The sequence below is a fragment of the Sciurus carolinensis genome, chromosome 6, assembly GCF_902686445.1.
Source record: "Sciurus carolinensis chromosome 6, mSciCar1.2, whole genome shotgun sequence".
In the NCBI taxonomy this organism is placed as follows: domain Eukaryota; kingdom Metazoa; phylum Chordata; class Mammalia; order Rodentia; family Sciuridae; genus Sciurus; species Sciurus carolinensis.
Genome location: NC_062218.1, coordinates 133143702 through 133159798, shown reverse-complemented (window position 1 = coordinate 133159798; position 16097 = coordinate 133143702). Strand labels below are relative to the sequence as shown.

The 16097-nt window shown below is 38.0% G+C and overlaps 1 protein-coding gene across 1 annotated transcript; it reads left to right on the top strand.

Annotated features, from left to right (window-relative positions):
- Positions 1-4869: 4869 nt before the first annotated feature.
- LOC124986420 (olfactory receptor 10-like) lies at positions 4870-5802 on the top strand. Its single transcript, XM_047554789.1, has one exon. The coding sequence runs from the start codon at positions 4870-4872 to the stop codon at positions 5800-5802; it is 933 nt and encodes a 310-aa protein (XP_047410745.1).
- The last annotated feature ends 10295 nt before the right edge of the window (positions 5803-16097 follow it).

Sequence of the window (16097 nt, the reverse complement as noted above, 5' to 3'; positions counted from 1 at the left end):
GGGAAAAGGAGAGGAGCAGATAAAGACAAGATTTGGGTGCTCAACAGCATTTCCTAAACTGGGACCCAGCAAAATAGTTTTTAGGCTGAAAAAGAAAGAGCAATATGAAGAGCAAGCAAAGGAGGACACTGGCAGTTTTGCAGATCCCAATTTGCTTTCCTGGTCCTAACTTTGTATTTTGGTAAAAAAGTTCTATACACTCTTTAGCTCAATAAACAGTGTTGGCCAAGAGAAAACCCAGCTTTGTGTCTTGGCTGCTTTGACAGTGATTTTACTTACAATGGGTCCATGAAACCCTGGTGTCTTGCAGAGTCCTAGCATAACTTCTCCCCAAGAATTCATCTCTCTCACCTCATACTAGGACTTTAAATGGATGATAAAGAACATGACAAGAATGTTGCTTTTAGCATGTTAGGATGACAAATGTTGTAAAGGTGAGTATTTTCCTTGGTTTTCTCTGGATGCCATATTTTAGCTGGGAGGGTCTCAAAAGCCAAGATGTACTTCTGATTATGATGCCTACCTCAGACCCTACATCAGCATAAACTTGGACCTTTAATACTTTCTTAGTGTGATTTTAAATTATTAAAAAGACAGTTAAGTATATATAGATGACTGTAGGGAGGAACACTTGATCTTTTTCCCCCTCTTCCTACAATCCTGAGCAATGAGGATTGAGAATTTTTTTGTTGAATGCTTTACACTCTGGCAGTTCTACCTCTTCCCTTTATTCAGCTGACACTCACTGAATACCTGTTATGTGCCAGGTACTAAGAGAAATAAAACACAAAGGGATTATACACATAACCACCTAAAATAGTGTAGGTAGTATTGTATGGCAGGTAGTGACCATGAACTTTGGAATCAGTGAATTCTGATTTTAAGTCCTAGTTCTGTCACACACTAGGGATGTGACATCAACTTTACCTCTAAGTCACTGTAAGCTTCATTTTTCTACTCTGTAAAATGAGACTTTAATGTTAATAAAGTTACATGGGAATATAAAGTGGGGCAATGTAGAGAAGTACCCAGAGATTACAGATGAACATAAAGTGAAGCAATGCAGGCAAAGCACTCTTCTCTACTAAGATTGTAGTATGCACTTGAGAAAAGTTACCTTTATTCTTACTACTACCACTACTGCTGCCAACCTAGTGAATAACACTTTAAATTTATTTTGGATAAATTTAAAGATAATCCACAAAAGAATAATTTTATGATATTGCTATTCTAATATTACAGAGGAGTAAACTAAGACCCAGAAATGTTAAAGACTTCCCCAAGTTGATGTATGTAGTAAGGGATTTAAACAGAGATCTCTGGGTTTCATGTTCAGTACTTTGGACTGCATGTGATAGCATAATCAAGGTTCTCTAAGTTAGTTAATCCGAATAAGAATGATTCAAAAAGCTTATCTATTATTGATTATAATAAGTTTAATATTATCATGGATTATTTGTTTTATTCCATTTTAGCAAACTTCCCCAACTCCCTGATGAATTAACTCTTTTTATGCCAATTAATTCCCTTTTCTTCATCACTACCACTTTTCTCTCATTCTCCCAATGGAGATATGAAATTTCTGTAAAGTAGAAAAGTGCAAAAGGATTATGACAAGTTACTCTGGTCTTTTACCACTTCTTACATACTTTGTGACCTACTGCATGCTAATTAATCAGTTATAAAGTGAGAATGTTAATATCTAGCTACCTTCTAGTGTCATTGTGAAATTCAAGTTTAATTATCATAACAAACAAGTCAAAGCAACTATCAGGTACTTTTATGACAATGGGCTCTTATAATATTTAAGAACTTCAAAGTAGCAAAAGGAAATGAAGAACTGAGTTTTTCTTTTCTACAGATTTATGGGATCATACTGTCTTTGCCAGTCCACATTGTTTAGATGTAGAATATATGCTACGTTTACTTGCAGGAGAAACTTGAAATAGTTTGCAGCCCAAAGCATAGAAATCTGCAGAGTCTTCATGGGCTTGGCTGGAGTTGATGAAGCCACAGAATTTCATGATAACAAGACTCAGTTCAGTGAGCAGATGGATGGGGATAAATTACTTCTGGTAGAAAGCAGACAGGTAAGCTGGACGTGTGGACTTGGTGAGGTGGGTGGGTGAAGGGATAAGTAGTGTGAGGACTGGGAACTGGAGAGGAATGTCTGCCAATTTAAAAAAAAAATTAATTATTTGAATTGTACGAACTTAATGAGTATGGTATAAAACTTTGATAGATGTATGTAGTGCATAATGATCAAATCAGGGTAGTTAACATTTCTGTCTTCTTAAATCTAAATTCACTGGAAGTTAATTTGGTGTCTTGGCTGAACATTGACTTTTCAAATGAAATACTAGACCTTTTCATTTTTTAAAATTCTCAACTTAAAAAAAATGGTGAATCAAACAAAATATGATGATTCCAGATTTGATTCAAAGATCACATACTTTGGGATCTTTGGACAGATATTCACTGAATATACATGTGTTGCTTGCCAGATATTTGGCTAAATTAATTAATCCAAATAAGAATGATATTTGGCAATTGCTGGACATATATTTAATAATGAAGAAAATAAACACTGTCTCATGTTCTTCCTCCACCTCCTTCCTCCCCATGTCATATCTCTGAGCTCCAACCCAGAGTGTCTGGAAATTCAATTTTTTGTTTATAAACAGAATCTACCCTTATATCACATGTGTACTTCTTTTGCCTCTGTGCAATGGCAAACTACACCTGATCAGTTTCCTTTCCACTTATTTCCTTTCCCCTTCCTCTAACTTTTATTTATGACTTTAAAATTTAGGTATGGATTAATTCAAAATTATTCAACTCTATAGGATGGAAAACAGCTGTATAGCATGCCAAATTTATTTAACCATTCATTCTAATGAAACAGACCAATCATTGAGGAGAACACTGAAAGGCTGAATATATGCCAGTGCCCCACTCTTACCATCTAAACATGCTCAGTATGAAGACCTGGAAAAAGTGCAACTAGTAACCTATGTACTAATGAAGAGATAATACTGTTGTAAGGAAAAGGGGTAGAGTCCCATGAGGAGACTTTCCCCACCTTCTGTGTTGGAGGTTAAACCCAGGGCCTCGTTCAAGCTAGGCAAGTACCCTACCACTTTTATACATCTCTAGCTCTAACAAAGTCTTAAACTCAATGTGATTCATGGGGGATGAATAAAATTTGGAGAGACATGGATATCTCAAATCTTCTTGAAGGCAATGACTATCTTGAAAGTAGTACTATGAAGAATTGCTGTTTAACAGTAGAGGGACAATACAGAAAGAATCAAGGAGGAAATGTTAATGAAAAGTATAGAAATAGCCTTTTGCCTTGCTGCCTGGTTTCTTATTCAACTTCTATTCAAATAGAGTGAATTTGTTACTGACTTTTTGATTTTCTTCCTGGCATCTTTATTTCAAATCCCACTGAAAAGAAATCTAAATTTCTTTAAACTTTTGCTTATTTATTTGAAATCTTCTATCTCATTATGAATCATTTGTACTCAAAGGCATGCAGAGAAGCTACCCCAAAAATGTTGTTATTGGGTGTCCCCCTTGCCTGCTGCGATTGATATATAAGAACTGTATCTTAAAATGCATCCCTTTCTGCTTTCTATATAACCGTCTTCAAAGTGAATGTGGAAAAACAGCCATACATAGATCTTATAAGAAAATGAATTTAATAAATGGTTTTATAGTTCTTGGACAACTCACTCAGAGAGCTTCACCCATTTGAAAAGTTAAACTGGATTAAGAGAAGGGAGAGGAAAAGAGAAAATCATGAAAATTCATTTGGAGTAAGTGTTGATATGAGTACAAAAACATCCCCCTCCCAACAGGAAAGAGGCCTCCAGGTGGAAGACTTCAGCGGAGGTTGCTGGAGACTTTAAAAATGCATATTATAGTTGGGAGAGGGCAGGATGAACCAGGCTCAAGTGTCACACTAAAAGTCTAGGGATGAGAAAAGTGCTGACGACTGCTACCATGACAGAGTCTTGTAAGTCTTGGCTACTTACAATGGGCTTGAACCAAAAGATGAAAAATGGTTTCCTATCTGGCAGAGGAGGGTCACAGTGAAGGGACAGCTCATTCTGAGGGGTTGTTCTGATCTTATTTTGTGGGGCCACAAGCAGAACAAAGGGACCAAGCATTGTGGATAAGACCCTGACCCCCAGAATTTACAAAAGGTGGTGTAAGCTGCCTCAGAAAGAGAGTCATTTGCCTGTGCTGGGCATATGTAGGTCTACTGGCTAGCAAAGTAATGTCTAAAGAATACACGTATTTCCCATGAGAACAGTCAGTTTTTAAACATCTGTCAGGCTCTGAGAACAACATTGTCTTGGGAGAATAAGAGCTCTTGGGGAATCCCTTCCCTTCCCCTTTGCAGGACCCAAATAGGGAAACCCTATAGACACTGCTGACAGGCTGGCAGAGAAGGGCAGGAAAGGGAGTGGCTGCCTGTAACCCTTCCCTGAAACATAAAAGTTCACCTGAAAGGGGTTCTAGCTAGAAAGAGGTGAAGACTGAATGCTGAATGAGATTCTGAGTTTTTAGTATTCATGAGGCTGGGCTTTCAAATTAATGAATTTAGATTCTGTATGTAATTGAAAATGGTTGCAATACTTTTATTACCATGGAGGTCATGAGCCTGTTGGAGTTCACACCCAACTGCAGGTGAAAGGAGTTGGAAAAGACAAGAGGAAATAAAAATAAAATATAATTTAGGTTCTGTCCAGGGGCTCTGCTCGTCCAATGTCCATTACATATATTAATTACCCACCTATTACTCTTAAATCCCACTCCAGATGGCATGGAACCTCCCTCAGTGATACCACTGCAGAGCAGATGGAAACAAGCAATGACAGCTCAGGCGGGGATTTCATCTTGGTGGGCTTCTCCGAGCATCCTGAGTTGGAACTGATCCTCTCCCTCTTTGTCCTGACATTCTATAGCATAACCCTCGTGGGTAACGTGGCCATCATCTCACTCTCAATTCTGGATCCTCGACTCCATACACCCATGTACTTCTTTCTCAGAAACCTTTCTGTGCTTGACCTCTGCTTCACCACTAGCATTGTGCCCCAGATGCTGGTGAACATGTGGGGAGGCAACAAGAAGATCAGTTATGCTGGCTGCATGGTCCAGTACTGGGTGGCCTTGGCACTTGGCTCCACTGAGTGTGTGCTCCTTGCAGTGATGGCAGTTGATCTCTATGTTGCAGTTTGCTGGCCCCTGCGCTATGCCACCATCATGCACCCCAAGCTGTGTCACCTCCTGGCAGCAGCTTCCTGGTCCTCTGGCTTTGCCAACTCCTTTCTACAGTCCTCAATGGCCATTGTGCTGCCTCGTTGTGGAAACCGGCGTGTGGATCATTTCTTCTGTGAGCTGCTTATCATTGTTAAACTCTCCTGTGTGGATACTGGCCCAACGGAGTCCAAAATGTTTATTGCCCGGCTAATCATCCTAGGCATGCCTGTCTCCATCATCTTGACCTCTTATGTGTGTATTGCCAGGGCAGTAGTGAAGATGCGCTCAGCAGAGGGAAGGAAAAAGGCTTTTGGGACTTGTGCTTCCCACCTAATGGTGGTCTCACTCTTCTATGGGACCATTATGTTTTTGTATCTACAACCAAAGGACAACTACTCTCAGGACCAGAGCAAAGCACTTGCAGTGCTCTACATGATTCTTGCTCCTACTCTTAACCCCCTGATCTACACACTGAGGAACAAGGATGTGAAGAAAGCAGTTAGGAAGGTTATGGGGAAGGAGCAGGCATAGGGAGATCAAGAGCTACTAGAACAGGTGAGGCCAACACAGGGGACAGGATTCGTTATGCACTTGCTTTAACTGAACTTGTTTTACTTTTCCGTGGGGTAGAGTGAAGTATCTAATACATCTACTCTCTGGCTGTTCCCAGACCCTTTCAGGGTTGGAATTTGTCAGAAGAAAATTTAATCATCCCTTAAAAGAACTTCTCCAAAGAATTTCTCACAGTCAAGTAATCCTGTATTCTACTGCTAATGTCTTTCCAGTCTCAATGAATAGTTGCTTACTTATTCAAATACCATCAAATATACACTCACATGCTATGGTAACACTAATGATAATTTTACTATGTTTTTAAAGCAACTTCATGGCCATAGCTGCATCTCTACTATCTAATTCTTCATTTTCACTTTATCCTCATTAACACAGTCAGGCATATGAACTGCAGTTAATCTAGTCAGCACAAAATGGAATACTTGTCCATCATGGATTAGTATTCGTAAAAAAAAAGAAAGGATAAAAAATAATGAATACACAGACTAGATACTCTATCAAAGATTTATGCTTTTTAGAATTAAAAGGAATCCCATGAACATTCAGGATAAAAGGCTGTAGAAGATGTTAAATTCCATCTAGTTTAGAACATAATTCTAGAGGAGATATTTGAACCAGAATAAACATATTTGTTTGTTGGGAGTGTAAGACAGTTTATAAATTTCAAGTTTACAAAAATGGTAACTAAGAAAAGACAACTGGGAGTTAAATAGAGAAAAAGTAATTGTTCTCAATGATTTTCCAGAGTTTCCCATTCACTACATGAAAGAAATTAAAAATAAAAAACACAGTTTTGAGTAGGAAATGAAAGTAAAGGGAGTCAGATATCTTGACCTGCGTGGCTACATTTGGGTAGTTTTCTTATGACATGATCCCATGGTCCCAAATTCCCTTTGGCATTGATAAATTTCCTTGTCATTCTCTGGTTCAGTACGGGGCCAAAGTCCATCCTAATTGCTTGAGGTATGGCCCAGAGTCTGTAATGACATCCTTTTTAAGAGAAAACCTTCACTGATTAACATAGGACTTGAGCAAACCATCTCCTCTCTTTCCCTGAGGAGCACACTTTTTCCTATGTGGCTGTGGATGTCATGCTACTATACCCAGTTATGATGGAATGTGAACACTATTATTACCTTTGTCCTCTTTGAATTGGTCCATGTGTTTCTTAAGGAGCCTAGTGCTCTATCAATGCTCAGTAAATATGGGTTGAATGAATGGATGTGGCAAGATGTTCATGTACGATGACCTCATATGGGTTGGAATGCTTTGGAAACAGCTTTCTGGGGTTGTCTGCAATATTTCATTCATATAGGATGGATCTTTTGTATTGGCAAGTGACTGAAGGTGTAGAATAAAAAAATAAAATTATTGTATACATTATCATTGGCAGCCATCTGTATTTAGCTAGACCCTAATAACCACACCGAAGCACAATAAGCAAGTATTAGTTCAAATATAAATCCTTGCTTAAAAGGAGAAAAAGAAATAACTGTGTGTGTGTTTTTTTTTTAAATCAGATTTTCAATTAGAGCAACAAGGGGCAATTGCATCCCATTCCTACCCATAGGGGGCATTTGGCAATTTCTGGGGACATAAGTTATTACGATCTAGTAGCGAGGTGCTACCAACTTCTGCCAAGTGGAGGCCAGGGGTTCCACTAGCTATAGCACGATGCACAAGATAATCTCTTATAACAAGGCATTCATTATTTGGTTGAGAAATCCTGAATTACAGAAATGAGTATTATGAATGCTTTGATCAGAGAAAAAGATTTGCAAAAGCAACCTATTCATGATAGGGGAATGAGTTGATGATGTCTGCATTCTTATGAGGCCAGAGGGCAGTCTGTGTCAGCAAGGGTCTAACTAGGAAAACAGAAACAATTTTTAAGCATTTATGGCATAAACTATTTAATGTAGAAAATTGGTAAAACAAGTAATGAAAGGGCTGAGAATCCCAACTGCGGATGTTGAAGAAACCTCAAGATTTGAAGTCAGTAACATCCTTAGGCTTGAGTGGTTAAAAGCGAAAGTGGTGTTACATTACTATGAAAGGGTAGAGACCCCCTTATAAAAAGAAAAAGGTAGAGACCCTCTGATATAAAACAAATATATCTAGTTAAGATTGACCAAACCAAAATGGGTGTGAATAAAATCATTGAGTTGTGCTGACTGTGGTAAATACAAGGACAATACCCAAGATAAAATAATGTGGCCATGAGTTGAGGACATTGTGACCATTTCTGTGAAGCAACCCATCCCTTCAGAGGCCCCAGAAGCTGCTGGTTTCAGACAAGGTAGTCTTGCTACCCGCCCCCTTTCCCCCCCTCTCCCCCAGCTGGCCCTGCTAACCCGCCAGGTGCAGCCTGAAATAGATAAGCTGGAGCTGGCTGCTTGCATTCCTTGGGATGGGGGCGGGGAAGGAAAAAGGCCCCTATTGTAAGCCTGCCAGGATTTTTTAAATGGTTTTCACTTTAAAAACGAGCTTGCTGAAGTCACTTACTACTACTGCCCCACTTGGAATAGTGGTTCTGACGTGTCAGTCTGTTTTCTTTTTCTTTTTTAACCTCTCTTTCCCCAAAATAAACTTTTTCCCTACTTTAGTTTCTGGTGGTCTCACTATGCATTGAGAACTGGACTCCACAACAGTTACCAGACCCTCCAACAGCAGGATCACTTGGAAGAAACTGTAGCCAGCACCGCAGACCAGTCCTGTAGGAGCTGGAGCTGCAGAAAGGAGGCTGCTACTGCCCAAAGTGCCACCTGAAGCAGACTGGGAGGTAGACATACCCTGAATGCTGCCCTCTTATCTTCTATGGATGTTAGAGTCTAAATAAATGCAGCCTGTAAGGTCATTGAAGACTTCCACCCCAATTCCTCATCCCACCGCACTGCAAAATTGAGCAGATCAGGGCAAGGGTAAAAATGAATCTGGAAGCAAACAGGATTAAGTAGGATTGGCCACCATTGGTTCTTATTTCACTCAGCACTCACACTGTGTGAGTATTTACATCTCATACAAATTCAGGCTTTCACCTTACAGTAGGCAACACCACTTCTTTCCACAAGGGGGCACATGTCCTTCCAGCCACGGTGTCTATCTTCTCTCAAATCCATGAACTCTGGTTAATATTCTGTTCTTTTCATTTGGTCTAAGAGTAACTTCTCAGGTTTCGATGACCTATAAATAAAATAAAAATAGTTGGTTAATATATATACAAAAGTATCCATAACAGATGCAGTCTTCATTTCTGTAATGAGCCTCCAGGTCACTGTGGGTATTCATTTTAATCACACAATTCTCCTGACTCAGTTCATGTTATCTTTGCTTTCAACCACTACCAGATGGGAGGAACCAAACTTCTGTTTCTACAAGGCTATGAGGACTTAGTGATGCTGTCTTTGTTGGATGGTTATAATTTTCCTAGATGATAACCATCTAACGTGGCAGTATTAAAAATTACCCCAGAGAATTCCAAATATGTCTTTATTGTCTCCCTGTGTAGCAACAATTCTATTTCCCTTAATAATTGAGTCTACTCACCCTAGACAAGGAATTGATACTCTTAACTGTCAGTTCAGTAACATCATGGCAGGGATTCACCATGTGAAGCCCCATTTTTGTGTCCTCTGGTGGACACTTTTCTTTTGGGAGCAGAGATCACAAGAGCCGCAGAGCCCAAGGTTTTGGAGATAAGAAGGAAAACTTGAGCAGGTTATTAGGTAGTGAGAGATTCATACTACTTTCACTCCTTAGTTTGGACTTTAGGGAAAAAAAGTACACCAGATATATAAAGTATATACTACATTTTACACAATACTCCAAACCCCAAGGTCTTCAAGCTAGTGAGATAACTTATTTTTCAATGGGTTGTCCAAATAGATTACCATGCCATGTTCTCCTCATCATTGTGATTCATGGAAAGAATAATGCCTTTTATGAACATGGAGTTCACAGCCACATATTTCTTATGCTGAAACGAGCTTTTGCTTGGGAGAGTACTATGTGGGATGTCACGATGGTCAACAAAGCATCCCATACATCCATGGAAAATGGTGCCGAAGCATTGCAGAGGGGGAGGGCTAATCTGTATGCAGAATTCATTCTATTACAGAATAGAAAGATAACTACAAAGAGCTCAATGTTACAAACCTGCCCCAGAAAGCTAGCTTGCTTCCCCAAAGAATGATGGATAGGAAGGGCTACATACTGGCCTTTGGTTTTGGCAGTCAGGACACTAGTTCTGAAAGTAGGTAGACTAACCTAATGAAAAAAAAATTCTTGCCATCAAACCTATGTTTAGCCTACTTCTCTGGCATCGTTACAAATTTGTACACATGCCCATCCATAAGATTTTTTGTTGTCGTTGTGTATGTAAATATTGAGAAACTTTTTTGTAATGGATGATCTTTAGCTATTATTCACATACTCAAAGATATTCCCACCTCCTGTGTCCATTCTGAGAGGTCTCTTTCTATGCGCTTCCCAGACCTATGTGAGTCTTTGCAAAACTGAATAAACCATCAGCCACATCCTATGAATCACAGTAAAGTCACACATCTGGACTTGGATATTTTTACACAAAGTATACATTCAGATACACTGCCCAAATTTCTGTCCACTTGAACTTAATATAGTTTCTTTTTAGCTGGTGCCAACATTTCATGCAATTCATCTATAATTTAAGGCAAAGATTTTTTTATTCTTCACCATCTGAAGCAATTCTTCATCTTCACCGTCTTGAGCAATTCTTATAGGCCTTTGGAGTAGATGTCTTGCAGAAAGGGAAGCAATGAAACAGGAGTAGGTGTTGTGAGAGCCAGCTCATCATTCTTTTACAAATTATTAGTGATTCTGTACCTACTAGAGCTTAATCCCATATTTATCTTTTCAAGTTGATAAAGAATTGCTTTTGTTCTCACCCAACTTTATGGAATGGTGGATAAGATAGTGCCTTTCATGACTGACAGGCAGTTTAGGTGACACTCAGTGTCCCTTGATTATACATTTATTCTCTTTCAGAGTCCATTAGCAATCTGGGTTTTGTTTCTCAAAAGGAAAATATTTATCAGTAGAAGGGAATATAGCTTTACACTAATGCCCTAGGACTCTGCCTGATGCATTTATTGGATCTTTCCAGAAGGTAAACTCAGAATCTTTGAAACATTGTACAAAGCAGCAAGTTCCTAAGTCTTAAGTGGTACAGTAGCTTTTATTGAAGGCTGAACTTGCTGTGGAGCATTCTCCTTCTTTACCTTTCAACAATGGTTGAGGTTTAACTAGTGAAGGGAGAGAGATTAGATTATAGGAAGAGGCGTAAAGAGCCTTGTACTGAATCTTGAGGAACTCCAGAATTTCAGGCAGTCAGATAAAGAGAATGAACCCATAGAGAAGACAGGTGTAGGTATACTAGTGGAGGAAAATTATAAAAGTGGGGTGTCATTGAAGGCAAGGCTGAATTAATTTATTAGTTCTAATATTTTTTTGATGAAGTCTTTAGGACTTTCAAGAAAGTAACAACTTGACTTACTCTTTTCCAATGTGAATAGCCCCCCTTTAATTGCTTTGACTAGGACTTCTAGTACTATGTTGAATAAAAGTGGTGAAAGTAGCCGTTCAAGTCTAGTTCCTGATTCTAGAAAGAAAGCATTTGACCTTTCCCCATTCAGCATCATGTTAACTGTTGGCTTACTATGTATGACCTCATATTTTCTTTATGTTGAGGTATGTTTGATTCTATGCCTAATTTCTCCAGAATTTTTATTGTGAAGGAATGTTGAATTTTATCAATTTTTTTTCATATTTATTGAGACTGTCATATGGTTTTTGTCCTTTATTCATTTGGTATTGTGCATCATTTTTATTGGTTTGTGTACTTTGAACCATTCTTATATCTCTGGGATGAATCCCACTTGATCATGTTGAATAATCTTTTAATGTGCTGTTGGATTTGGTTTGTTAGCATTTTGTTGAGAATTTTTGCATCTGTGTTCTTCAAGGAATTGGCATGTAGTTTTCTTTTTTTTTTTCTTTTTTTTATTGTAAACAAATGGGATACATGTTGTTTCTCTGTCAGTACATGGCATAAAGGCATACCATTTGTGTAATCATAAATTTACATAGGGTAATGTTGTTTGATTCATTCTGCCATTTTTTCCCTTCCCCCCACCCCTCCCCTCCATCTATACAGTCCTTCCTTCCTCTATTCCTGCCCCCCTCCCTAAACCCAACTCCAACCCCAACACTAACCCTTCCCACCCCCATTATGTGTCATCATCCACTTATTAGCTATATCATTCTTCCTTTGGTTTTTTGAGATTGGCTTATCTCACTTAGCATGATATTCTCCAGTTTCATCCATTTGCCTGCAAATGCCATAATTTTATCATTCTTTATGGCTGAGTAATATTCCATTGTATATATATATACCACAGTTTCTTTATCCATTCATCAATTGAAGGACATCTAGGTTGGTTCCACAATCTGGCTATTGTGAATTGAGCAGCTATGAACATTGATGTGGCTGTATCTCTGTAATATGCTGATTTTAAGTCCTTTGGGTATAGGCCAAGGAGTGGGATAGCTGGGTCAAATGGTGGTTCCATTCCAAGTTTTCTAAGGAATCTCCACACTGCTTTCCAGAGTGGCTGCACTAATTTGCAGCCCCACCAGCAATGTAAGAGTGTACCTTTCTCCCCACATCCTCGCCAACACCTGTTGTTGCTTGTTTTCTTGATAATCGCCATTCTAATTGGGGTGAGATGGAATCTTAGGGTGGTTTTGATTTGCATTTCTCTTATTACTAGAGATGTTGAACATTTTTCCATATGTTTGTTGATTGCTTGTAGATCTTCTTCTGTGAAGTATCTATTCATTTCTTTAGCCCATTTGTCAATTGGATTATTTATATTCTTGGTGTAGAGTTTTTTGAGTTCTTTATAGATTCTGGAGATTAGCGCTCTATCTGAAGTATGATTGGCAAAGATTTTCTCCCACTCTTAAGGCTCTTTCTTCGCATTGCTGATAGTTTCCTTTGCTGAGAGAAAGCTTTTTAGTTTGAATCTATCCCAGTTATTGATTCTTGTTTTTATTTCTTGTGCTATGGGGGTCCTGTTGAGGAAGTCTGGTCCTAAGCCGACATGTTGAAGCTCTGGACCTACTTTTTCTTCTATAAGATGCAAGGTCTCTGGTCTGATTCTGAGGTCCTTGATCCATTTTGAGTTTAGTTTTGTGCATGGTGAGAGATATGGGTTTAGTTTCATTCTGTTGCATATGGATTTCCAATTCTCCCAGCACCATTTGTTGAAGAGGCTATCTTTTCTCCATTGCATATTTTTGGCCCCTTTGTCTAGTATGAGAAAATGGTATTTATTTGGGTTTGTGTCCGTGTCCTCTATTCTGTACCATTGATCCACCTTTCTATTTTGGTACCAATACCATGCCGTTTTTGTTACTATTGCTTTGTAGTAGAGTTGAGGATCTGATATTGCGATACCCCCTGCTTCACTCTTTCTGCCAAGGATTGCTTTAGCTATTCTGGGTTTTTTATTCTTCCAGATGAATTTCATAATTGCTTGCTCTATTTCTGTAAGGTACTTCATTGGGATTTTAATTGGAATTGCATTGAATCTGTATAGCACTTTTGGTAGTATGGCCATTTTGACAATATTAATTCTGCCTATCCAAGAACATGGGAGATCTTTCCATCTTCTAAGGTTTTCTTTAATTTCTTTCTTTAGTGTTCTGTAGTTCTCATTGTAGAGGTTTTCACCTCTTTTGTGAGATTGATTCCCAAATACTTTATTTTTTTCAAAGCTATTGTGAATGGGGTAGTTTTCCTAATTTCTCTTTCTGAAGATTCATCGCTTATGTATAAAAATGCCTTAGATTTATGTGCATTGATCTTATATCCCGCTACTTTACTGAATTCACTTATGAGATCTAAAAGTTTTCTGGTGAAATTTCCTGGTTCCTCTAAGTATACAATCATATCATCAGCAAATAGGGATAGTTTGAGTTCTTCTTTTCCTATTCGTATCCCTTTAATTTCTTTGGTCTGTCTAATTGCTCTGGCTAGAGTTTCAAGGACAATATTGAATAGAAATGGTGAAAGAGGGCATCCCTGCCTTGTTCCAGTTTTTAGAGGGAATGCTTTCAGTTTTTCACCATTTAGAATGATATTAGCCATGGGTTTAGCATAGATGGCCTTTACAATGTTAAGGAATGTTCCCACTATCCCTATTTTTTCTAGTGTTTTGAGCATGAAGGGGTGCTGTATTTTATCAAATGCTTTTTCTGCATCTATCAAAATAATCATGTGATTCTTGACTTTAAGTCTATTGATATGGTGAATGACATTTATTGATTTCCTGATGTTGAACCAACCTTGCATCCCTGGGATGAAACCCACTTGATCATGGTGCACTATCTTTTTAATATGTTTTTGTATGCGATTTGCTAAAATTTTGTTGAGAATTTTTGTGTCGATGTTCATTAAGGATATTGGTCTGAAATTTTCTTTCCTCAATGTGTCTCTGTCTGGTTTAGGAATCAGGGTAATACTGGCTTCATAGAATGAGTTTGGGAGGGTTCCCTCCTCTTCTATTTTCTGGAATACTTTGAGAAGTATTCGAATGAGCTCTTGTTTAAAAGTTTTGTAGAACTCGGCTGAGAACCCATCTGGTCCTGGACTTTTCTTTGTTGGAAGGCTTTTGATGACTTCTTCTATTTCATTACTTGAAATTGGTCTATTTAAATTGTGTATGTCCTCCTCGTTCAGTTTAGGCAATTCACATGTCTCTAGAAACCTGTTGATGTCTTCGAAATTTTCTATTTTGTTGGAGTATAGATTTTCAAAATAGCTTCTAATTATGTTTTGTATTTCAGTCGTGTCTGTTTTGATATTTCCTTGTTCATTCCGAATTTTAGTGATTTGGGTTTTCTCTCGTCTTCTCTTTGTTAGTGTGGCTAAAGGTTTATCAATTTTGTTTATTTTTTCGAAGAACCAACTATTTATTTTGTCAATTTTTTGTATTGTTTCTTTTGTTTCAATTTCGTTGATTTCAGCTCTCAGTTTAACTATTTCCTGTCTTCTACTACTTTTAGTGTTGGTCTGTTCTTCTTTTTCTAGGGCTTTGAGCTGTAGTGTTAGGTTGTTTATTTTTGAGTTTTACTTCTTTTATTAAATGCACTCCATGAAATAAATCTTCCTCTAAGTACTGCTTTCATAGTGTCCCAGAGATTTTGATATAATGTTTCTTTGTTCTCGTTTACCTCTAAGAATTTTTTAATTTTCTTCCTACTATCTTCTGTTATCCATTCATCATATAGTAGCATATTGTTTAATCTCCAGGTGTTGGAGTAGTTTCTGTTTTTTACTCTTTCATTAATTTGTAACTTCAATCCATTATGATCTGATAGAATACAAGGTAGTTTCTCTATCTTCTTGTATTTGCTGACATTAGCTTTGTGGCATAATATATGGTCTATTTTAGAGAAGGATCCATGTGCTGCTGAGAAGAAAGTGTATTCGCTCTTGGTTGGATGGTATATTCTATAAATGTCTGTTAAGTCTAAATTATTGATTGTGTTATTGAGATCTATGGTTTCTTTGTTCAATTTTTGTTTGGAAGATCTGTCCAGTGGTGAAAGAGGCGTGTTAAAATCACCTAGTATTATTGTGTTATGGTCTATTTGGTTTCTAAAATTGAGAAGGATTTGTTTAACATACACGGATGAGCCACTGTTTGGGGCATAGATGTTTATGATTGTTATATCTTGCTGATTTATGCTTCCCTTAAGCAGTATGAAATGTCCTTCTTTATCCCTTCTAACTAACATTGGCTTGAAGTCCACATTATCTGAAATGAGGATGGATACTCCAGCTTTTTTGCTGAGTCCATGTGCATGGTATGTTTTTCCCCTTCCTTTCACCTTTAGTCTATGGGTATCTCTTTCTATGAGGTGAGTCTCTTGCAGGCAACATATTGTTGGATCTTTCTTTTTAATCCAATCTGCCAGTCTATGCCTTTTGATTAATGAATTCAGGCCATTAACATTCAGAGTTATTATTGAGATATGATTTGTATTCCTAGTCATTTGGTTCATATTTAAAATTTTTGACACATCTTGGTTCCTCCTTTATTTGACAGTTCCTTTAGGATAATTCCTCCCTTTGCTGATTTGCTTCTTTGTTTTTTATCTCTTCCTCATGAAATATTTTGCTGAGAATGTTCTGTAATGCTGGCTTT